The following is a 24,435-nucleotide window of genomic DNA, read 5'->3' on the forward strand; positions in this document are numbered from 1 at the left end:
TAATAACTTACCTTTTCTTTCTGTGAATGATGGCCTGTATAAATGATAGCACTAAATCTACTGTATACATCCCGTGCATTGTGGTGTGTGTGCACCTGGAGTACACTTGTTTCTGTCAGGATCCATAAATTGGATTTATTTGGTGCACACACCACAGAGCTCAGCTGAGTGCAGCTAATGCCGTGTCAGTGGGAATTATAAATGGCTTGAAAGGCGGCTGCTGTAGATGAGCACTCCCAGTCCCAGGCCTTTTTACACAGCAGCGCCGCAGCTCAAGAGTCTATCTGTATTCATTTTCATGGCTCTGCGCTCTGGCTATTAACTTAAAGTGCAGAGATGCAACCTCCTACTCAGGTGCATTTGGGGAATATAATGAAGTACAGCGACAGGACTTCAAATAGACTCAAGTGGATGGGGCAGAGATGAGAGAGGTTAACACAATCAGCAGACAGAGGTGTTCTGTTTGCAGAGGGAACCTTTTTGTTGTTCTCCAGGTCACTTCCTTGTGCACTTTTTCTCCTCGCACTCCTTTTCACTGCCTTATCCTTGTTGGCCGCTAACATGTGTTGTGGAATGACGTCTCTGCAGAGCCAGACACTTTGTTCAGGGGGAGCGTGTGTGCACTTTGTGGTTGGTTTGGGCTTTCTCTCTGGCTCCACAAACTCTGGCCAAGTCCGGGCTGAGGTTTGGCTTAGCTGTCCAACACACTCACACTGCGCCTCTGTTCCACTGGTGCTGCCTCACAAGTGCCCTTTTATTTAACCCCATCATCCACTGCACCTCAACATCTGCTCTCAAGTTCCATTCTGATGTCTTTTTTACATCATATTAAAACACTTGCAGCATAGCTATGTTCTCCTGATGCAAACACAACAGGAGTTAATTAGAACACTAAGCTGTTACATGGTATACTCTATACTGACATCCCATAATTCAATTGCTACTTTGATGATTGTTAATGACAATTTAATGGTCAATCCAGGTTTTCCTTGGAGTTTACAAATATTTGTGTTTCTCTCATTTTTAAGAGGAAGAATTCTTTCCACATCTTATGAGATGTCTTGAGATGCTTCATTTTTCTGGAGTCAAATCTTTTTTGAGAAAGTGTCAATGATATACTTTCAAAACACGCGGTAACACTAATAAATGTAAATAAATAAATTGACATTGAAAGATTGAAAAGGGTTTGGTGTTGCAGTTTTAGTTTGAAGACAGAAGGAGCATACAGACTTCTACTCTGACAATGTTCAAATCTAAGCTAAAAACAGTTTTGTTTAGCTGCGCATATGACTGAAAGGATTTTTTCTTTGCACTCCTCTCTTTTGTTTGTGATTTTATTAGTTTAGAAAATCAGTTGGATTGATAATTTTTAATTTAGTTAATTTTATTGTATTTCTGTTTCTGTAATTTCTTTGTGATTTGAATGCATTTTTCCTGCTGTGAAGCACTTTGAATTGCCTTGTGTATGAAATGTGCTCTACAAATAAACTTGCCTTGCCTTGCCTTGCCTACTATAAGTCATTGGTTCGGGCTGCTTATTTATGAGGAAGCATAAAACACATGAGTCTGTTTAGAAAGACATCACATCTCAGTGCAGACAGTCTAGCGAGAGAAAGAGAGCCACGAGAGGGCCATCATCAATTAAAAAAAAACCTCATTCACCTACAAATTTGAATGCTTTATTTGTCTTTATATTCTCATTATTATTTGCCACATAATACACAACTGTTCCCACACTGTCATAACCAGCCACTGATGACTTTAGACATTTTAAACTAATGTAATTCCAAAGTGAGTTTCCAGTGTCCACAGTATATGATTGTTGGATATGTCTGGCTGAAATCTCCTCTTACTGTGGCTTGGCTGAACACGTCTGATGTTGATGATTAGCTGCAACTCCATGTTTCTGTAGAGCAGAGACTGACAGAGCGAGGCCCATGGAGACAGAGGGCTGCCCAGATGCTTCCTCTGGCTTTGATACTGAGCCCTTCTCCATGGTTGATGTAGCACAGCTGTGATTTTAACCAAATGTAAGCATATTGTTGATCCAAACCTTTATTAATATTAGCATGGTTAGTATTATTCTCTATACTAACATCAAAATAACAAAAAGTATAGTTGAGTTCAAGAATCACTCTGGTCAAGCCCAGATGTGCAGGTATATTTCTTTATACATCTTTATTAACTGTATCCCACCTGGTTGATCTTTGCTGACAGCGCCTTGTTTTAGCGTCTGGATTATCGCTGCAGGTAGAGCCTCCCGGGGCAGTGCTGCTTTAGTTGTTGAACATTTGTGAATGTACAGTGCAATGCAAATGTACACCTGCATTGTCACAGCTGTTAGATTTAAAGCACCAGGAACATTGTGATAAATCCATCATGGCCTCTGTGGCCTCTCTGCCAGCTGCTCACAGCACAGCGACCACGGCTGTCTTGTTGCTAGGATACACACACATGAGAGAGTTGGTTACCCCGTGTCATACATGTGGTGTCTGTGGTGTTCAACAGTTTGTGTCAATATTGTGTTATATGACAACATCTCATTTTCATAAATATGAGTCTTAAGTTCATATTTGAGTGATGAACAGGTTATTTGTCTCTGTCTTAGGATACGAGCAGAGAGAGCATATTTATGGAGTCTGTACCTCTTAAGACTGTAAAAGCTCTACTCTTCATCCCTTTGCTGTTACCACTGTTTCTCAATAGGTTTTATGTCATCTCTATCTTCATCTTCTCCCATCACTCACCTTTTCCTCCTCATCTTTTCTTACATTCATTTTTTTGCTTACAAATTTGGCATCACTTGCTCATTTGCATACTCAAGACTCTTATATACTCCACCTACCCTTGCTTCCCATAGAAAAGCGCAGCAAAGACTCCCTTTAGAGGATTGCCTTCATCTCTCCTCTCTCTTCTCTCTCTCCTCTCTCTCCTCTCTCCCTCTCTCTCTCCCTCACTCGCTTATGTATTCATCAGTCTTGCCCCTGAGGGCTTTGTTCTGCCTTAATCAGGAGCTTAAGTGTTGCATTCTCACCCAGACAATGTCTGCCATTCAGGTCGGGCTTGTGTAAATAGGTGTGCCCTGTTCGAGTGCCAGTGGGCAATCTATGCCAGCCAACCTCACTGTGCAAGTGGTGATCAGCCATAGCCCTCAGCTACAGGATATGAACTCTACTAAACTGAAAGCTTCGATGCATTGGCATACACAGGCATTGATAAGCAAAGCAGCAACGTAAAGCAGACTTAAAGCGGGTTCACTTCAGACTGTGAAGAAATGCTTTTGAAATAAGTTACCTATGTCTTTAGAGCCGTGTTGGGTTGAATGTAGACGTTAGATATTTGAATGCAGAGGCCGAGGCGAGCGGTCTGCTTGGTGGCCACCTGGCACACTCTTGGAGGCAGCCGTGGAGGCCTCTGCCCAGCTGGATGAGCTCGCTGTCAGACCCCACCATCTGCACCAGTCTACCTGCGCTCAGTGGGGCACAGATCTCTTAGAATAAATAGGTTTTTATTATGTATCTGTTGTACACAGCATTAATTCATTAAAAACTAAAAGCCAATTTTAAACCTGATAAGATATGATAAGTGGGGAAGAATAAGAGAAACACCCATGTTGGATGGAAATATACCAAAGCACAGATAGTCAGTAATAAATAGGGGAAAATGTGCTTGATGTCGGTCATACTAGCTGTCCTCGTCAGATGGCCATTTGGGCTTGTTAATCTATCGCCTGGTAACAGAGACAGCCTATCAACAACAGCCACGCCCCTCTGCACATGCTCATAGAGAGGGGCTCACTTGGATCTTTTAAGGGAAAATGTGCACACCAAATACATGCACAGCCACACACAGAGACCACAAATCCTGCCTGTCATTGAGCTCCATTGTTTGGCTGCGGTTGCTTTCTCCTGGTATGACTGCCAGCAGATGGCTAGCACTGAGCTGTCACAGTGGGCCTGGGGCCCACACAGAAACAAGAGTGTCTATTGCACATGGAACTTGCACCTTCCACTGTGTCCAATGAGTGGTGCTAATATTGAGCTCCCACTTAAAACCGGTGTGCAGCCTACACTGGGACCATGACCTAGACCACAGCATCAGAGCAACAGGTGCCCTCACTGACCCGATCCCCTGTAATCTCTGTGTAATCTCATAAAGGCTGCATTAGCATCTGCAAAAGCCATTGTATCACCTATGTACACAAGTCAAAATGGTTGGAGTCTTGCTGCTGCCACCATATTTGTCTGCAGTGCTTCATGTCTGTCAGTGGCCCCATATGTACAGGGCAGGTGTTCAACCTAATTGTCTGTAAAAGCAGTTGTGTGAGAGCAGAGCGGGGTCATCCCAGGTCACACAGGTCGCAAAGGTCGGGGTCGGAACAGGAGCCAGGCCTGGCCCCACCACATTCCTTCACTCACTAATCATAGCTCAGATGAGTGGGCGCAGGAGGGCAGCTGGGTGTGTGTGGCTTTTAGAACACGACACAAGCCTGTGCGTCTGTCTCACTCAAACATGAGAGCAGCTATTGACTGCAGAGGGCTGTGATCCTGGAGGACTGTACATCAGAGAAGACAAGCACAACATAGGCTTTTGTGGACGGCTCAAAGTCCACACGATGACTATACACACACACACACACACACGCACGCACACACACACGCATACACACACACACGCACACACACACACGCACACACACACACACACACGCACACACACACACGCACACACACACACACACACGCACATACATACATACTGATGGCCGTCCTGTCGGTGACACACTGTTTGTTGTGTCTGCAGAAAGCCAGCACTAATGACAGGCTTTGTATGGTGTGTGCTCACTCAGCTGCCCCCTGGACACACTTTACCCACCTAGCAGAAAACAGGCCTTTGTTGCTCTCTCTCTATCTCTGTATCTTTCTCTATCTTGTTCTCGCTGCCTCCCCACTTTCCCCTGCCTCTGGAGGATAGACTTGTTTTGCTTTGCTTCGCGGTATATATTACCTACTGTATATATTTTGCTGCCAGCTGACAACAGACATATGAGTATAGCAGTGTTTTTGGCTGACTGTGGTCTTTCACATTAACTTGTAAATAGAGCAATAAACAGTGCACATAAAGTGTCGGTGTAATCCCTCATTCGTCCAGGCGTGTTCCATAGTAGAAAAAGCTTCAGTTGTAGTCATCTGAACTCAGTTTGAAAAAATAGACGTTTCGACTCTCATCCAAGAGTCATTGTCATCGGAGTTCTCGATCTAAATTCTTTTATTGACAATGACTCTTGGATGAGAGTCGAAACGTCTATTTTTTCAAACTGAGTTCAGATGACTACAACTGAAGCTTTTTCTACTATAGTGCACATAAAGGGACATTTTTACAGAAACTTGCGTTGTTAATGAAGTGGAAGTTGATAATGCACCTGTGATTACACAATAAATATACATTATAGGTTATAATATGACTGTCTAGAAGTCAGTAGAACATTTAACACACAGTAAAACGTCTAGCAGGCGTCACTTTAGACCAGTCCAAGGGTGTAAGCAATTAAGATGACTTTTGATGCTATAGTTTATCACAACTGTAGAAATATGTCGGTGAATTTTACAGGTCATTGTGTGTACTGTGAAGCAGACAAATGTCAGTTTTTTGCTCTCATCACCAGGCTAAGGAGGAAAGAACCAATCGATAGCACTTACCCTTTTCCCTACAGAGCTGAGAATGCTTGTGTGGAGTGTACAGTAGTACTGAATTGGAAATGATATTTTTTTGAATGATTTACCTTTTCCCACCCAAGAACACCGCATTCCTTCAAAAGACACATCTTTGTGCAAATAATTGAATTGAAAGAAAACTTTTATAACAAAACGAGATCTACTATTGCATTGTCACTGATGGCTCAAACATTGTTGCTCCTAAAGCATGTACAGTTTGCCCTTAGAGATGACCCTAACCTGGACACACTGTTGTCTGCAGTCTGTGGGCTGGATGTGTGTTTTCCTTTGTGTTGTGGTTTACGGAGTGTAACTTAAGCCATGGGCGTGAACAGGAGCACTCCAGGCCCATCCAGGCAGAAAACGTCCGACATGAGGCCTACAAGGCAGGTGCAGGAGTCAGAGGAGAGGAGGACCAAGAAAAAGAAGATGATGGAGAGAATGATAAACAAAGTGTCAGCCTCTTTTTTAGCTTGGTCTAGCTGGAAGAGAGATGTCACTGTGTGTCAGTCCGCTCCACTAAGCGGCCTGTAGCAGCAGAAACAGATCTCTCCCTTCCTCCTCTCACACTTTAGTGCCTTCTCTGGCTCCCGCTCACTCCCACACCATTTTCATTTCCTTTCTTTTTCTCATATCTTTTTGTGATAGCTTTTCTGCCTCAGTGGAGAGGAGCAGAAACACTCCACAGCTCAAGGGAAACAGCAAGACTAAGTAAAAGACCAAGCAGTGACAGAGCACAGTCAGAATGTAGCACAGGTCCTCTGCCGATCACACTACGGGTGAGCGAGACAGAGGCCCTGAAGGCAGACCACAGCACTGCACAGCCAGGCCACGCACAGCTCCTCAAACACCCAGGGGAGGAAATCTTCAAATCCTCTGGAAATGTCAAGCACGTTTGAGGAAATGTCAGTCGAGCTGAGAGCACACACAGGACTCGCCCGATGCATCCACACACAGAGGCAAACACAGACCCGAGTAACCAGAGCAGGCTCGTCCCACGCACAGGATATGCCGTCCTTTCGACTGGAAACATTTTATAGTTGCCCGTTAGTTCTTCTTTTTTGTCAGCGACTGAATTGTTTCAAAATAGCTCATCTTCATTATTGTGATTTTAGATAAATGGTGTTATGTGTGACGTCGAGCGTCTTGAGCAACCTCCCAAAAGCTACTGACATGGCGCTTGTTCTCATCGATCGCTTCTCATCGGGCGACCAGCTTATTGACATACTCAAGTGTATTTCCTGTCTGGACTGTCAGCAGCGTTTATGGATGCTGTGCCCTTGGTGACACGCTCTGGCCCTCCCGCCTTCTTATTGACGGGAGATTCTACGTCCTACTCAGTACTGCTCCCCCTATTTTTCTTAAGTTCTTTTTTCTTAAGCATTCGCAACCTATAATTTAGGGAATCAAAAGGGACTATGTAAATGTTTAGGTGAAGAGTCTGAAATGGAGATGTTGTTTTGCCTGGAATGTTGGCATAAAACAGCAATCTTCATGGAGACAGGTCACATCACCAAACCACGTAGTTTTTGTGATAAAATGCTTGAATTGTAGGTGAATAAATGTAAGATAGATATATTTATAACGTATTGTTGAATATTCCAGGCAAAGCAATAACATATCATGAGCCGAGCAGATGAACTTCCACCAGAAAACTTGTACCTACCAGTTTTTGTGGCTTTGTGGATGCACAGTATTTGGAACAATTATTATAAATAGTGTGTTCAAGAGTACTTTCTACTTTGTCTGTTGTTTGAAGTTGTCGTAGTTTTACATTTCCATTGATGCCCTATGGCCCTGGATAGACCCTAGTGTCTGTGACAGTTTGCACTTGAAAGGACTGTGTTTTTCGTTCTCACTGACTCAGTGTCCTGTGGCATCATCCATTACTTACTTCTTGCTCACCAGTTAGAGGAGATAATGTTGAACTGTGGAATTAACCTCAATTAGCACTACCTGAGCAGCTCTTTCTCATTTCACCTCCTGACATCTGCTTTGCAACGTGTCCCCTCTTTCATTCTGCTCTATTTGAGATTCATTAACTGAGTGAAAAACATACAACACATACATTTCTAATTGCACATTTTAAATAAATTTGAGACAGCAAAACACTAAAAGTTATTTTTTTTGACCCAATATAAAAATGTATTTATGATTTCTGGTGATAGTGAAAATAAACAATTTCTTTATACTTAAAGCTGAAGTACCCAACTTTATTTCTTATAAATTTGTAAATTCCGAAAATCAGACCGCTACACACACTCTACATGTAAGTGTAAGAAAGAGTCACGTGCGTCACTGTAGGCGGAGAGCTGATTGGCTCACAAGTATCCACCCTACGTCATTTCTCCATCTCCTAGTGACCAAAAAGTAAATATGAAAGCTAGGAAGAAGTTGGATGGATTCAAAAACATACTTCCCCTGTCGATGGTGGTCACGCAGACAGCACACATGCCGCCATGTGGAGCGGGCTGCAGCTTCTGACAATATACTGCATGTCATTCCCCAGTCTTATCCCCATATTTGTTCTGTCAAATAAAGCCAAAAAATCATTGAAAGAAAAAAAAGAAGAAAATCAGGTGCCCCAGAACGCAATTTTTTTAAACATTTTTTTTGCTCTCCAGCGATATTCTGTCCTCCAAAGCGCTACCAGTGTTTCAAATGAAAATATGATATGATTTTTAACATATTTTCTATTGATTATTTTTTGCGGATAATTTTTGAAATGTATGGATCTATTTGAAAATGATGTCATGGAAAGAGTGAGAGTAACCTGCCCTTTTCAGTGATCCCCTGGCTCAGATGGGACTATTTACAGCAGTTGTTCTGTCCTCAGATCCAAGGGATTTAACCAGCGAAAATCTGACAAACACTTGGTGCATTCAGACGTCTTATGCATCCTGTGCACAGACTCAGAAGTCCTAGAGCTCCTGTGTGATGAGCGTTACAGTGAGTGGGAGAAGTGGAACGGTTAACTGGAACAAAAGGACCGAGGGTTTTGTTAAGTGAGGTCTCTTTAAATGGATTTTAACTGCTGGCAGCTGGCAGGGCTGAAGTGAAGGCAGGTGCGGAGGTCAAAAGGAGCCTGTTAAAACAAACTTTAACCAAAATCCCCCGTGACCCACCAGCCGCAGGTGCATTTACATACGCTCTGTTCAAGACTATTGTCATTTGTCTCCCTCTTGTATCTGTACATACTGTATGTGTGTGTGTATAAACAGAAGCACAAGAAGGATTTCACATATAATTGCTGATTACTTTTTTCACTGGGAAAAGTTCTCTCTATACGTCTTCAGATGAGGATGTCTTTTAATGGAATCTCTCAATAGCAAATAAATAGTATAATTTTGATTAGCTGTAATAGTAGTGGTATATTAAAGTATTTGTATGTAGAAGCTCGAGTCTTTTTAACTGAGATATTTAGTAAAAGCTAGTATTGTTTACTGTATATTCAGGAAATTCATACTGAAATCCATTTTTATTTGTCTTAATTAGACACATTTCGATTTGTCATTACACCCAGCCCAGTGACTTACTTCATAGTCACAAGTTTATAAAATCAAAAAGCCTATGAAATCCTCAACAGTACTTTGACTTAGGTCTATTAGGTTTATAAGAATGTTTACAAACTACACGAGAAAGGAGAAGTCAGGGAGTTTTCTTTGCCTTTTTATAAATAAATGTGCTGTTTACTAGTCCTTGGTGTTCAATTATTATTTTTCATTAATTCTCTTGAGTTTGTGAATATTGTGAATACTTTATTATCAACTCATCGTTGTACAGGGCTTTTCTTTTGTCAGCCAACTATTTATTGAATTGACAACAACCTTAATATTTTTCCACTTTGTCTTGAAGATTCATTAGTGATGGTGTTTTATTTTTAGCCTTGTGTTTTTAGCAGGGCGAGTTGAGTCTAGTCTGGAGTCCTCCGGGCCCTCCTCTGCCTTGTCGTGTTGTGTCTTTGTCTCCAGCTGAGAGCCTATGTATATTTCATATGCCCAAGGTGCCTTTTTGTTTTCAGATGAGCTGTCCCTCCTGTGCCTGTCTCGGTGCTTCTCGTCAGTGGCTCTTTGAAACTGCTCGGTACACTTCTCTATCTCTCCTCCGTGACAGGCCGTGGTCAGCTACTGCTCCTCCAGCTCCTCTTTGCCTTTTGCTTGTCCCAGCTGTAGAGCACATCCAAACAGACCTGGCGCTGTCAGAAGAACTCTTTCTCCCTCTCTGTCTCTGCGTGTCTTTGATCCTGCCTGTCTATCCGTCTGCTCACGCCTCCTCATTTCAGGGAGAGGACAGTACTGCACAACCCTTTCAGGTGTTGTCTTTTTATAGCTGATGTGTGGCAGCGACTAAAAATGGCTGCAACGTTAGTGGAATAGATCACAAGTTAATTGCTGTATTTGCAGAGTATGACGTGTTTCAATTTTGTTTAGACCTCCACTTTGACAACTGTATAATACATTGCAATTATTGCATGATACTGGGCCTTGGATTCTTCATTGGAAGTCAAACGGAAGTAGGCCCAAAATCACAATCGTGATTTAGATATGATTATCCTCTATAGTGGAGGACAAGAAGATTATTACTGAAACCATTACAGAATGTGGTGGTTTTGGATGTGTTTATAACTTAAACTGAGCTAAATGCAAACTGCTTTCTTCTTCACTTTGCCTTATTATTTATCAAATACTTATTGAAATTAAAATCGAAATAGTTTTTGTAAATAAATTAATCCTAATTTGAGTCCAGGAAGAATAGTGACAATTTGCCAGTGCTATTGGGATCCATCAATAAACAATACAAATATTTTAAATGTAGAGTATGTATCCCGGGCTCTTACAAGTTTATAAAATACAATCACAACTGAACCTGTGTTGCCTTAACCTGCACAATGCACATAAAGCATGCCTCATATTCAACCCTACCTGAGCTGCAGAGGCTGCACTTGCACTGATTCAAGATTAGTTTCATGATTTAGGTAGTGACTATTCAGAGCAGAGCGAGGATACGCAAAATAGAGAGATTCTGCTGATTGGACAATCGTCTTGAGAACGACAACATAAACAACATGTCCATCATAGGTATCCAGTGTTTTTGTAATCTATGATAAAATTATTATCAATGAAAGCCATATTTGATGAAAATTCTACTCATCTCTCCATCACTATCCCCCTCATAATTGTAATACCCTTTTTTACTTATTATTTTTGTACATATACACATCTTCCATATTGCCTTCTCTTCTCTGAGCTGTCAACATCCAAGTTTATGCCACTTCACTTTGTTTGGTATAGATTGAGGCACATGTGACTGTTCTAAATATGTCAGCTTTTGTGTGGTAAAGTGACATTTAAAGACATATTCTGGTCTTGCAGGTCATTATTGAAACTCCATCTGGCACCAGCAAAGAGCCTGATCCTGACTCAGGTCCATCTCAACCTGCTGCAGACCTTCCTCCTGCCCGGTCCACACTCTTGACCTCAGAGACAGAGACCAGTGAACGTTCGCCTTCCAGTGAGTAGTTTTCTTTCACAATATCTTCCAAACATTTCTGCAACGTTATCTCTACTTCCTGTTTGCTGCCCTCCTGACACTGAGGTTTGGCAGCACAGGAAATTCTGAGCAAAAAGATAGGAGCAGGTTCACGGCTGCTCTTAAACGACTTTGCTATTGTTTCCGTTGCCATATTTATTACGTCTCCTGTAATTCAACACTGCTCTTCACTTGTGCAGCGCTGTGTGTATTGACAATGACCTTCTCACTCTTCTAATGTTTGTTTTCTGTCGCGTGACATTTCCACAAGCTGCAAATCTGCACTCAAAGACCAGAGGAGATAATGATTTCCTTGTACTTTGTTTAGCAAATTTCCCTTCCTCTGCATTGTTTAATAGTAACTGCTGTTGCCTCTTAGTGAGAGCGATCCAAACCTGCCCACAAAGGCCAGGCACAAATAGCTTAATACTTACAATAACTGACATTTATTGTGGCGCTCCTGTGCAGACACTTTGAGTATTGCAAGTCTACTAGTCAAAGTTTAATGATGAATAAGCTGGTTGCATGAGTGGTGGTGACAAACAGTTATAATTAAAAAGAGAGCTGGAGAGATGAAGTGGAAGATGTCAAGATGCAGCAGAAATTGCCATGTGTGAGACTTCCCCCAGGGAGGCTGTCTACGCTGTGGGGTTTGAAGCTTTGCATTTATGTGAAAAGTGCTACTCTTTTCAGCAAACTGCTTTGTTACACTGCACATCTCGACCACGTATCTAATTCCCACGATTTCTTTACCTGCCCCTTTACCTCCCAGTCTACTTTCTCTGTAACTTTTTGCCTTTTCCTTCTGGCAGTTTATGTTTTGGCTGCGAGGTCCCTCTTGACGTTTACCAAAGCTCATATAACTCACGCACAGCTCAACCACAGCGCTCTGTCTGTCCGATGACTAAACACACGACCAAACTGTGGTTAGCAAAGACATACATCCTCTATTATCAAAAGCACTGTTCCTCTTGGTGGTCTGGGGTTGAGACGGGGTTTTACATGAGTTATTTAAGTGTCCCCTCCGTCATATGCTGCTGCCTCTCTGACGTGACATGGGCCATTTCCCCCACTCAGGCGAGAAACGTGACCCGAGAAAACATTCATGCTCTCAAGACTTCTGTATCTGAAACATTATTAAACCTTGTTGCGTCGCATATAATAGTTTCATGCTTTTGAAGGCAGAATTGTGCTGGATGGTAAATCCCTTTTACTAGTCTCCATCCCGCCCTTTCGCTCTTTGAATGTCTGTGGCCCACGGTTGAATGAGACCACATGCAAACTCAAACACCAATGTCGACGCACTGAGAGGAAATAGCAAAAGGACTAGTTGCACATCTCTCTACATCAAATCAAATCAAATCAATTTATTTTTGTAAGGCCCAAAATCACAACAACAGTTGCCTCTGAGGGCCACAGGGAGAAATGAATCAACAATGTCTGTGGTGGCGATGAAGTCAGACAATGTCTGTGGTGGCGATGGAGTCAGACAATGTCTGTGGTGGCGAGGGACGATGTCCCAGGGTCCTCTGTCCTTAGACTCTCCTTCTCGGCCAGGAAAAACTACAAAAAAACCTCTTTGGGAAAAAAGCGTAGAAACCTGGAGGAGTTCCAGTGAAGGAGAGATCCGACTCTCACAGACGGACAGACGGACACGAGGGAGACTGGAGCTGGACCCACTCTTCAGGCAGAAGAGGGACCGACTGAGGCAAACTGGACCCACTCTTCAGATGAGGGACCGACTGAGGCGAGCTGGACCCACTCTTCAGGCAGAAGAGGGACCGACTGAGGCGAACTGGACCCACTCTTCAGGCAGAAGAGGGACCGTCGGAGGCGAGCTGGACCCACTCTTCAGGCAGATGAGGGACCGACTGAGGCGAACTGGACCCACTCTTCAGGCAGATGAGGGACCGACTGAGGCGAACTGGACCCACTCTTCCGGCAGCTGAGGGACCGTCTGAGTCGAGCTGGACCCACTCCTCAGGCAGATGAGGGACCGTCGGAGGCGAGCTGGACCCACTCTTCAGGCAGATGAGGGACCGTCGGAGGCGAGCTGGACCCACTCTTCCGGCAGATGAGGGACCGTCTGAGTCGAGCTGGACCCACTCTTCAGGCAGATGAGGGACCGTCGGGGGCGAGCTGGACCCACTCCTCAGGCAGATGAGGGACCGTCCACACAGGGCAGGGACCACTTCACCAGGGGAGGGACATCTGGGTCCACAGGTCCTCAGGAGTGAGAGAAAGAAAAGAAGGCGGTGAACAGTTTGCAAGTGGAATCAAAAAATAAATATTGTTTGATAGCATAAGTAGTCAGAAGAAGAGGATAGTGCTCAAGCTGCCATACTTCCCCCAGCATAGTTACTCCTAGGGCAGCGTAGCTAAAGCTGTGGGTTTATGTTTCTGTTCCTAACTAGTCTGACCATAAGCGATTTCGAAGAGGAACGTTTTAAGCCTGGACTTAAATGAAGAGACTGTGTCAGCATATTTAACATGGGTCGGGAGCTGATTCCATAACACAGGAGCTTGGTAGCTAAACGCTCTACCTCCTACTGTACTTTTAGAGACTCTTGGCACCACCAGAAGGCCGGCATTCTGAGAGCGAAGAGCTCTGTTTGGATGATATGGTTCTATAGCATCTTTGAGGTAGGATGGGGCCATGTCATTTATGGCTTTGTAGGTCAGGAGGAGGAGTTTAAATTTGATTCTAAACTCGACAGGGAGCCAGTGAAGAGACTTCAGCACTGGCGTAATGTGCTCTCTTCTTTTTGTTCCTGTTAGTAATCTTGCTGCTGCATTTTGAACCAGTTGAAAGCTTTTTATGGAGCTTTTAGGACACGCTGCAAGCAGGGAGTTACAGTAGTCTAATCTAGTCGTTACAAATGCATGGATAAGTTTTTCAGCATCGCTTTTAGGCAGGATTCTTCTGATTTTGGGTATGTTGCGCAAATGGAAATAGGCTGTTTTACAGGCTTGATTTATATGAGCTTTAAATGAGAGCTCCTGGTCAAATAAGACTCCAAGGTTTCTTACAGTAGAACTGGAGGCTACACTGACATTGTCCAGTGTGACTATCTGCTCAGATAGAGAGTCTCGTAGATGCTTAGGGCCAAGCACAATGACCTCAGTTTTTTCAGGGTTAAGAAGCAGGTAGTTTAGTGTCATCCAGGTTTTTATCTCCTTCACACAAGCACTAAGTCTGTCTACTTGATCGCTCTGATCAGGTTTCATTGATAAATACAGCTGAGTGTCATCTGCATAGCAGTGGAAGTTAATGCCATGCTTTCTGATAATGTTGCCTAATGCAGAAGTCCTGAGCATCTACAGATGCTCAGGACTTCTTTAGCTGCCGATCAACTGGCTGTTCAAACTTCTAAATGTGATTATATGCTAAATCTGTGTCCGCAAATAGCATTAAGCCCCAAGTGCTTTTCAATGTGTTGAATAACATCATTAACCGCTGTGTGAATGTAGTTGTTGTTGTTGTTGTTGTTGTTGTTGTCGTTGTTGTTGTCGTTGTTGTTGTTGAAGGGATTAGGTCACCTTCTTTTTGTTCCCGATATCTGACCTTGCTGCTGTTCCTGTGTGTCATGTAGCCTTGGAAACAACGTATATTTTATGTCTTAAACGGTTTTGTTATTTCTGTCATGTATTTGTGATTTTTATGCATTTTGTTCCTGTTGGGTAGCACTTTGTATTGTCTTGTGTAAGAATTGTTCTCTACAAATAAACTTGCCTTGGAACAGGTTGAGCCTATAGCTCTCAGTGAACTGGCAAAGATAGTTAAGACGCTCGGACCCTCGTACTGTCCCACAGATTGCCTACAGTTAGTCCAATTGTTCTAACTTTGATTAATGCATCACTTTCCTCTGGCTGTGTTCCCTCTGTTTTTTAGCATGCTGTTGTCCAGCCCCTAATGTTCTCACAAACTATAGGCCAATGTCTATCGCCAACTGCAGTCACACCTCGCCTGTAATGACATTTCTGAAAAAATTCTGTCTGGCTTTTAGACATAACAACATAGCACAGAAACTGCTCTTTAACATGTTTTAATTATCTTTTCTAACACTTAATTCTGGACATCCTGCTGCCCTTTTGCTTTTAGATATGTCCTCAGCTTTTGACACAGTTGACCACAGTATTCTGTTGCCTGGTTTAGAACTGTATGTTGGTGCTAAAGGCCATGCACTTACCGTAACTGGTTCACATAAACAGTCTAAAACTGCCCCTTTGAACCGTGGTGTACCTCAGGGTTCCATCCTAGGTCCAATTCTCTTCGGCATTTATTTGTTGCCATTAGGATTACTCTTTAAAAAATATGATATCTCGTTCCATTGCTGGTGACGTGCAAAATGACATTCCCCTGCAGTCAAATACCTCATCATTTGAGCCCCTGATTCACTGCCTCAGACTGACACTCAGAGACATTAAAGACTGGATGACTCTTAATCTTCTCTGAAATAGTTGTTTTGGTGATTCAGATGTATTAGGAGGGGTGGATAGTGTTCTTGGTCCTCTGTCTTCTTTTAACCTCCCATTTGTGAGAACTCTTGGTGTGCTGATGGATTCTTCTCAGGCTGGACAAACGAGTCAGTGCAGTGGTCAAAACCAGCTTTTTTTTACTGGCTGAAGTAAAACCATACTTACCTGCCAAGGATGACCTGAGTATGGCCTTGATCTGACCTCACTTCAACTTAACTTGCGGTTAGTGCAGAATGCGGCGGCCTCACAGGTACAAGGCGTCACCAGCACATGACTCCAGTCCTGGCATCACTGCACTGGCTTCAACACAATCCAATTTAAAATGTTGCTCATGGTTTTTAAGTCTTTAAAGGTTCTGGCTCCCTGTTATTTGCGAGAGTTATTGTGCCACCATGTTCCAGTCTTTACCATGCGGTCCTCTTCTCAGCTCCTCCTGGACGTGCCCTGGTCAAAGCTGAAAAGCAGAGGGGACCGAGCTTTCTCTGTGGCGGGGCCCAGGCTCTGGAACAGCCTCTGCATGTGAGAGCTACTGAGACACTAGATCAGTTTAAACACTTGTTAAAAACATATCTTTTCTCTCCGAGTCATTATTTTTTATTATATTGATGTGTGTTTTCATGTATGTATTATTGCCCTTTGCTTTACAGCACTTTGGGCGTTTAAAGTTCTAAGTGTACTTTATAATTAAAACTTGATATTGATATTGAGTTTGCTGGGTTTAAGTTTGGGCATCCATTATTTTATATCTAATAGTAAGGAAAGGCAAGTTTATTTGTAGATCACATTTCATACACAAGGCAATTCAAAGTGCCTCACACAACAGGGGGAAAATGCATTAAAATCACAAAGAAATGACAGAAATCACAAAACAGTTTAAGACATGAAAGAGAAGAGTGCTTTCAGTCATATGCACAGCTAAACAAAACCGTTTTTAACTTAGATTTGAACATTGTCAGAGTAGAAGCAATAGTAATAGAATAGAATTTCAGTTTGAATCTCTAATTTGAATTGTTTTGCTCCGTGAAGAGTAGATGAATGTTTGTATGAACAAGAAAACAGCAACATCATTATAACTTAAAGAATATATATTTGTATTTGTACCAATGTTCCTGTGTTCAGTTCTTATGTCTGATGCTCTGTCATGTCCCTGTCGGTTGTGACAGTCATGAGATCAGGGAGAGTTGCAGAAGCACATCTGTTCTGGCCTAACATGTTCGACTTGTGAGTTTGGCTGCGAGCCAACACTGTACAATTATAATTACCTGTCAATGAAAGTGTTAGTGAAGCTTTTTGACTGAGACACAAAGCAGAGCTAATTCACCGTATGTGAAGAGCTCCCACAAACTTTCTCACCAGCTAAGGAGGACTTATACAAGACCTGTTTAGATATTTAGATATCATGTATTTTACATTATTGTTTCACATTACGTTTGATTGGTTCCTTAAATACCAGGTCCATGAAACCTTTCCCAATGCAGTGTAGTCAGACAGCTGAAGGACAGCAGCAGAGACAGCAGTGATGTCTGTTGGCAGACTGGCTCACCCTCAGTCCTCGCTTCTCTCTTCCTTTGTCCCCCTCAGCATGGGGAGCATGAGGGGAGCACGAGGATGGGCTAACGTCACATGACAGTGACAAGCTTGTCTCTGCTCTCATTAAGCACAACAGATGGAAGTGTGTTGTTTCTGTGTGTAGATGTGTGTTTGTGTGAGGTGAAATGCCGCTGGAGACCCGGTGCACTTTCCTGGCAGTAACATTTGGCAGAGGGCCACCCCACTGCCCTCTTTTTCCAGCCCAGCAGCAGGGGCGTTAAGGTGTGTGTGTTAAGTGAGAGGAGCTATGATCAATAAACAACTATTCAATAATAGAGCACCTATTGTCTTGGCCATTCTACATTTCTTGTAGTAAAGTGGACCAGAGAGTCTGTGCGCCTGCGTTTGTCTCCACATCCATCTATTTGAGCAATTTACTAATGCAATGATCACAGGATTTGGGGAGAAACAGGCCTCTGTTCTGCAGAGTGGCGCCAGTCCTGGCAAGCAACAGGGAATTAGTGAGGAGACAGTGGGTTTGGCCCTGTGCCACAGTTATTAGCTGCTCACAGGGTGGGCACAGGGTTATGCCTTCACTCAATCATCCTGTGTGTGTAAGCTGTTTGTTTGTGTGCTTATGTTAGGGTTCTCTCTGGTCACACTGACCTTATTGTGCAGTCACTGCTGGATGATTTGTACACTTTCCAACACATTCCAGTCTGGGAAAGACTGAAGAACGGGCTGTAAGGCCCCTCTCCCTCCTTTCTCTTCATTCTCTCTCTTCCTCCGGATGGGTTTGATTTAGTGACTGTGGTTTTCCACCCAGAGCCGTGGAGCCAGAGAGACTCAGAGGCAGACCTATAGATTCACAGCCAGTGGAGCACGTCATTACTTGGCCATAGCTCATCAGCAGATACTAATAGATGTGAGCTGTCGCTGTGCAGGAAGTAATAAACCTTTCCTCATTACAATCACAAGAACTACAGAATAAGCCAGATATCATCTTCAACAGCATTACTATTATAAATGCTCCTTGATTTGCATCATAAGTCTGTTTGGACAGATTATTATGGAAAGTGTTAAGGTCACCGCCATTTACACTTAAACTTCAACAATCAAGTCTTCCTTTCTTTTCCTCCCCATCAAGTTTTTCTTATGACTTCAATCATCCATGTAACCCTCTTCCTCCTTGTCTCCACAGCTGATCCTTTTCTCCTCCTGCTCTTCGATCCTTCTCTGTCTCTCTTTCAAACTGTCCCCCAGTGTCAGACCACTTGGCTGGGGCTAAGTGCTTTTTGCTGTCTCGCTGCAGGTGGGACAGTAATAAAGCTTGTCAGTGGAAGTTGCGAGTCTCTCCTCCATGTGGCGTTCTCCAAAACACCTTTGCTTCTCAATCTCCACCAATTACCTTTTCTCTTTTGCCTGTGCTTTTTGACACGTGTGTCATCTGAACACCTGTCTCACGGTTTATATGTAAATGAGTCCAGGTGAGCCCGTTTTGCTGCTATTGTTTGTCCAGCTGCTAAGTATTGCTTGTCTCATTGATACAAGCACTCTACATGATATTTTGCATGTTTTACCAGATGGATCATGTGAATTACAGGTTTTTGCAGCCTTTTGTTTGCCGTGTATTATGGTTTTGGTCTCTTACACAATCATACCACAGGATGGCATTAGTGAGCTCATCATTTGGAGCCTTTCACACAAACAGACCTCACCGAGCTCAGACTTGTTTAAGGTGACAGTGTGCAGTGAATTATTTAGTCTTCACCGTGTTAATGGCAGACAGTGAACATGGCCTCTCCGCTTGGTCCATTACGACTACACTCTTTCACTTTCACTCTGTTCTTCTCTTTTTCTTTTTCTGCCTATAACTTAATAAAGATTTCATGATTTTCATGAATAAAAAGCACAAACGTCTCCTTCAAACTAAGTTTATGCATACCGGTGAATCTAATATGTTTATTATAATGTAAGAAAATGTTTATGCTAATCAAGATTATTTTCGGGCAAACTGAACACAAAGATAAGAACCAAAATAATATGTCATGTTTTTACTATTTTGCATTGAGCTGCATTATACAAATGATTGTTGAAAATGCTTTAAACCTGATCATATATTATTTTCTGTTAAGACATACATCTGGATTTAATTTGTGTAACTGCTTTTACAGATGCCCATTCAAGTCGATGTATTTATGATATATAATTTTGAGTCGGAAGCTCAAGGAGTGTGTGGAAGTAATGCAATAATAATGCCCTGTTTCGCCCAATGGAAATGAGTTTGTTTGGTGTGGGTGAAGGTAATTATGACTCTATTATGAATATAATCACATACACTAGACAAATTAAAGCAACTTGGCCACTTGCCGTCTCTGCAGTTCAGCTGCTTTTTACTAAATGTTGTAGTAGTGACTTTCTTTGCCTTTTTCTGATGGTAAGATATGAGTTAGAGTTGTTGTGTGCAGGAGAAGGTGGGTGGTGAGCTGCAGAAGCACAGAGGTCTGGTCAGGCTCAGGGTGGCTCAGGGGGATTGGCAGTGACGTGGGCCGTTGGGGCCGGGACTCCCCGGCAGCCTGTTTGGCTCCAGGCTGGCTAACACGGTTTAGGACACCATGTCCTAAACCCCTCCCCTCATCTCTCCACATCTGTCTGTCGCCTCACTGTGCTCAAATACTTCATCCTCATTTTCCTCTTCCGCCAATTCATACGTGACATATTTAATTCAGTTTCTTCCAAGTCAATGAACAGAAGCAGAGTGGTTAATTTAATAGCACTACAGAAACTCAGCCAACTCTATGTTCCTATAAATGTGTGATTTATCTGTGATATACCGTAAATATATGAATGAGTCATGGACTGTGTAAAATGGTTATTGCCTTTGGACCTATTTGAGACAAGCAAAATAAACAACAAAAACACATTGCATTTTGAACACTTTAAAAGCTGCAATGACATTTGCACCTGCTGGTCTCTATGACTATATCATTACTTTGCCTGGAATGTCCCACACTATTGTATTAAACCTATTGATCTCCATGGAGATAAGTTACAGGTCAGATCTGAGAAGAGCCTGTTCACAAGAGCGGTTTATAGCAATAATAATACCTATTATTTCATAAATGCAAGAAAGATAATCATAATGCCATAGAGTGGAACATCTTCATTTAGACAGACAGGTGGCCTGAATGTTACATTGTGCTCCTTTAAGTGAAATAAGTAAAATAAGGTCCAAAATGATACAATATATGTCAAAACATGATCTATTGTCCCTTATAAATCTTGCATAATCGTGCTTTAGTGTAAAATGTGTGGAACGGACTGCGGCGTCGTGAGTTTGAACCTGCTCTTGACAAACTCAATCAAACTTTATTTGTATAGCGCTTTACAACAGCAAAACTCAACAAAGTGCTTTCCATTAAAAGATGTAAAAACAAGTTGTGGCTGGCAGTTGTGAACAATTTTTTAGCTTGGCTTTGAACAGAGAACAGCCACAGAAAATGACCGGTCACGGCACTGTTTGCTTTTGGTCCTGGACGTCCAGCAGGTGTTGGCCAGCAGAGCTCTGTTTGGAGTGTGTGCAATTAAACGCTCACATAGATATGAAGGGCCACTCCATGCATAGCTTTAAAACAAACATTTCAAATCAACTCTGTAATGTACTGGGAGTCCGTGGGGTGCGTACAGGCTGCAGCATTACACTTTTTTGCCTGAATGGTTCTTGCAGTGTGTTTCGGTCTTCTTTCTAGCTGCTTATCACCACGCAGCCTCCCTTCTTGTTTCAGCCTGTGAGCCTGTCCTTGTCAAACACTCACACACAGTCACGTCCAAACCCCTTGAAGCAGGGTCATGATTGAGGCATGCTGTTAATTAGCCGCCAGTGGTTGTTGCAGCAATGTGATGGTTGGGAGTAATTAATTAGGTGGCATGCGCACAGTGGGAGTAAAAAGCGTAAGAGGGGGCGCAGGAAGGAGCGAGCCGAGAAATACCAGCTATCAGTGTTGCTTTTATTCTCTGAGCTTAGATGAGTTCCCACTAATGAGAAAAAATGAGATGCTCCCAAGCAGGGAAGAAAGCATTTTGCACTTTACATGTACGCTCTGCCTCTCTCCTCTGCTCGTCGATCTGTCACCGCCTTGTTCCTGTTTCATCTGCCTCTCACATCCAGCCTCATGCCAGCGGGGGGCCACTGAGTTGGAGTCACCAGACACAGAGCTCCTGCTGTAGTGAGTGAAAACAGCCAGGGGGGTGGACATGTCCGGACTTCCTGACTGACGAATAGTATAACAGAGGCGGTTGCATTGTTTACCAGTATTTGAGTTTTTTACATACCCTGTTGGGGTGCGTGAGAGAAATTGAAGCACAGAGATAATGAAGAAAGATAGGGAGGCCTCAGGAATGTGGCAGGGGCCAGAGGTGCACAAACACTCAAGGCCGTATTGATTCCCGCCTTGGTTAAACGCTGACTTTTTGACCCCATTTTTAAGCACCCCAGTCAGCAAGAGCGTGATAGTGTGTGTGTGTTGTGAAGAAGGGGGGAAATCAAAGATGGGTGTTTAAATATGAGAGAGTGGGTTACATTGGATTTTAAGATTTTAAGGTACACTTCATTGAAATTTGTCCTCTGCATTTGACCCATCCTTCAGTGCCGCAGGGGAAACCTAGGCCCAGCCCTAAGCTATGTGTACCCCTGGTGTAATGCAATTTGCTTTTGAGTAGCATGTTTGGTTTATGTAGAATGTTTATGTCATTTGATCCAAAATGCAGAGGTGCCTTTAGGAGGTCAGGGTGTGTAGAATTATAGCCTCATATTCTGATTAAAATAGTGCAATTCAAACATCTGCCCCAGCTAATATCAGCTAAAACATGTCATTGAAATGAAACTAAAGCAGTGTCAGTTGCAGCGGCCTGTGCGCTCTGTGATCTTCATGTATACCGTTTAAATGCCAAACTGAGATGCGTCTCCTGATCCCTGGTTCGGAGTGATAGTTTGATGTGTGCTTTCTCTCTCCTGTTGCGGGTGCCGGAGACTGTCGAATAGGTGACAGGTTTATAGACAGTTTGGCGGTGTCAGCCAAGACGGACCGCTGTTTACAGCTCTGCGTTAGACATTCTGGACATTGGCAGTAAACATAAATGCCCAGGTGGACGATACACATTTTGCATCCAAACATAAATCTTCCAAAAGCAAACACAATGTACAGCAAGTTGAGTTGTTAATCCCTCTCTGCGAGTGCACTTATATTCAATATCACAGCCCTGCCACCGATCTGTATATGTTATTTATGCCCCTTGGTTATATCATGTTAACAGCCGTTCGCTTTTCCTGTTTATGTCTCTTATTCCTGTCTCACATCGCCTCCAACTATCATTTGGCTTTACGAGGCATCCTAAACCCTCTATCCCGACCTCTTCTTGGTGCTGGAAATATTGATATCCACTATAAGTCAAATGTGCCTCCCTCTGTTACCAAGCAGACATTGATGACAGAGGAGCGTGAGGGGAGCGAGTTGGGCTCTACAAGTGTGCGCTGCATGCAAACCATCTCATTAAGGGGAGTTTTGGGTGAGGCGGTAGGTTAAAGAAAGGGGACCCCGCTGTGGAGTGTAAAGTGTTTGGGCCGACAGGAAGGTGCTGCTCTCTCCTGTACTTTAGACGCTGTCCCTGTGTGTATAATATGCTGCTGTAAGAGTGGCAAACGAGTGGTTGTTAATAAGCTCTCTCTCACAGGCAGACAGCCTATGAAATCCCAGTCAGTTGTTCACTAAAGTGTGTGTGGTTCTGTTATCCATCAGCGCAATTAGCAACCATCTGCTTAGAGCCCTAACACGAAAAACACAGCCTAACGCTTTGTGTATTGTACAGTACACAGCTCGGCAACTTGATATGATACAGGCTGAATATTTCAAGAAGAGAAATGTACACATATGCATTATATTATTGCATATGTGCAAAACATATGAACACATATGTCATGACTTTATTATAACATTATGTTTTTTTTACTGTGATATTCCAAGAAATGCCTTCTATTATTTTCAAATGCAGATTTTGAGAACCGCTTCCAATTCAGTCACAAACCACTATCCTCTTTGTGCTGTTTTCATATCTTAATAAATAATATGAGAGCGGAAGGAGATTCTTTCCACATAAAACTACCAAAAGTATTAAGAGGCAGATGATTTGCTGAGACCCATTGACAGATTTAAAAACGATTGCATTGTAACTATTGTACAACATAAAGTTAGAGCTGTATCATACCTGATCACGCACAGCAGAGCCGTGACACTCGGCTGAACCCGCCTGGCGCTGTCGTGCACGTTCCTGCCTCCTCAGATGTTGCTAAATGGTGTGATTAGTAAATTTGTTTACTATGTGCTTTTCCTTTTTTCATTCATTTCATTCTTGGTTACAATGTGTATCTTTGTGTGTGTATTTCCTTTTTGTGCTCCTTTGGGGATAAAGAAAAGGTTTGTTTGATTAATTAATGCTGTTAAACATGAATGTAAATGATCAAAGGAGCACATTTGCATTCAGAGTTTAATTATTCATGAGTCGCGATTGCTCATGAATTAGGACACCTGTGAGGCCTGTGGCTCTCACTCACTCTCACTCTGACACACACCGACACCAGTGCATTGTGGGATATGACCCGGAGTGTTGGAGCGGCCTGTGTGCGCGCAGGTCAGGCCAGGTTCATGTCTGTATTATTAGGTTACACTCTGCTCTGGCCCCGGTTCAAACGTTCTGATTAGATTAGTGCACGGTGCTAAGGCTCACACTGTCACCCCGACTCTATGATTCATCTCCATGGAGACAAGAGAAAAGCTCTGATCTAATTACCCATAGCGCTGCCATCTCTGACAAGACGGAAGGGGCCGGGTGGTGAGAATAAGGCGAGAGGAGCAGGAGAGAGACAGTGTAAAGAGGGATGAAATGAAAGGAGAGGGGAAATCAAGTGTGCAGTGAAGAGCCTGGTCTAATGCGAACAATAGGAAGCGTGATAAAAGCAGGTATTACATGTCCTTTCTCTTTCTTCTCCTTCTCATCATTCCCCTCATCATCAGCAGCATCCAACCACCGCACAAATGGGGCCCTGTTGCCATGGATATGAGCAATGGTTCCCCTCGTTTTGCTCGATGTGGCTCTGTGATAAATAGCGGGATGTGGAGGAAGTTAATAA

At 43.0% G+C, this 24,435-nt stretch overlaps 2 protein-coding genes across 2 annotated transcripts in view; both read left to right on the plus strand.

Annotated features, from left to right (window-relative positions):
• The window catches only part of cox4i1 (cytochrome c oxidase subunit 4I1), a 215,925-nt gene that overhangs the window by 112,634 nt on the left and 78,856 nt on the right, over positions 1-24,435 (plus strand). The window lies entirely within an intron of this gene.
• Positions 1-24,435, plus strand: part of gse1b (Gse1 coiled-coil protein b) — a 114,927-nt gene that overhangs the window by 19,204 nt on the left and 71,288 nt on the right. Inside the window, exon 2 of the mRNA XM_072465701.1 lies at positions 11,087-11,225. Within this exon, the coding sequence (XP_072321802.1) occupies positions 11,087-11,225 (139 nt within the window). The remainder of the gene's footprint in view (positions 1-11,086; positions 11,226-24,435) is intronic.

The sequence above is a fragment of the Eucyclogobius newberryi genome, unplaced genomic scaffold, assembly GCF_026437365.1.
Source record: "Eucyclogobius newberryi isolate DKJ021-1_F unplaced genomic scaffold, fEucNew1.0.hap1 SCAF_5, whole genome shotgun sequence".
NCBI classification, from domain to species: domain Eukaryota; kingdom Metazoa; phylum Chordata; class Actinopteri; order Gobiiformes; family Gobiidae; genus Eucyclogobius; species Eucyclogobius newberryi.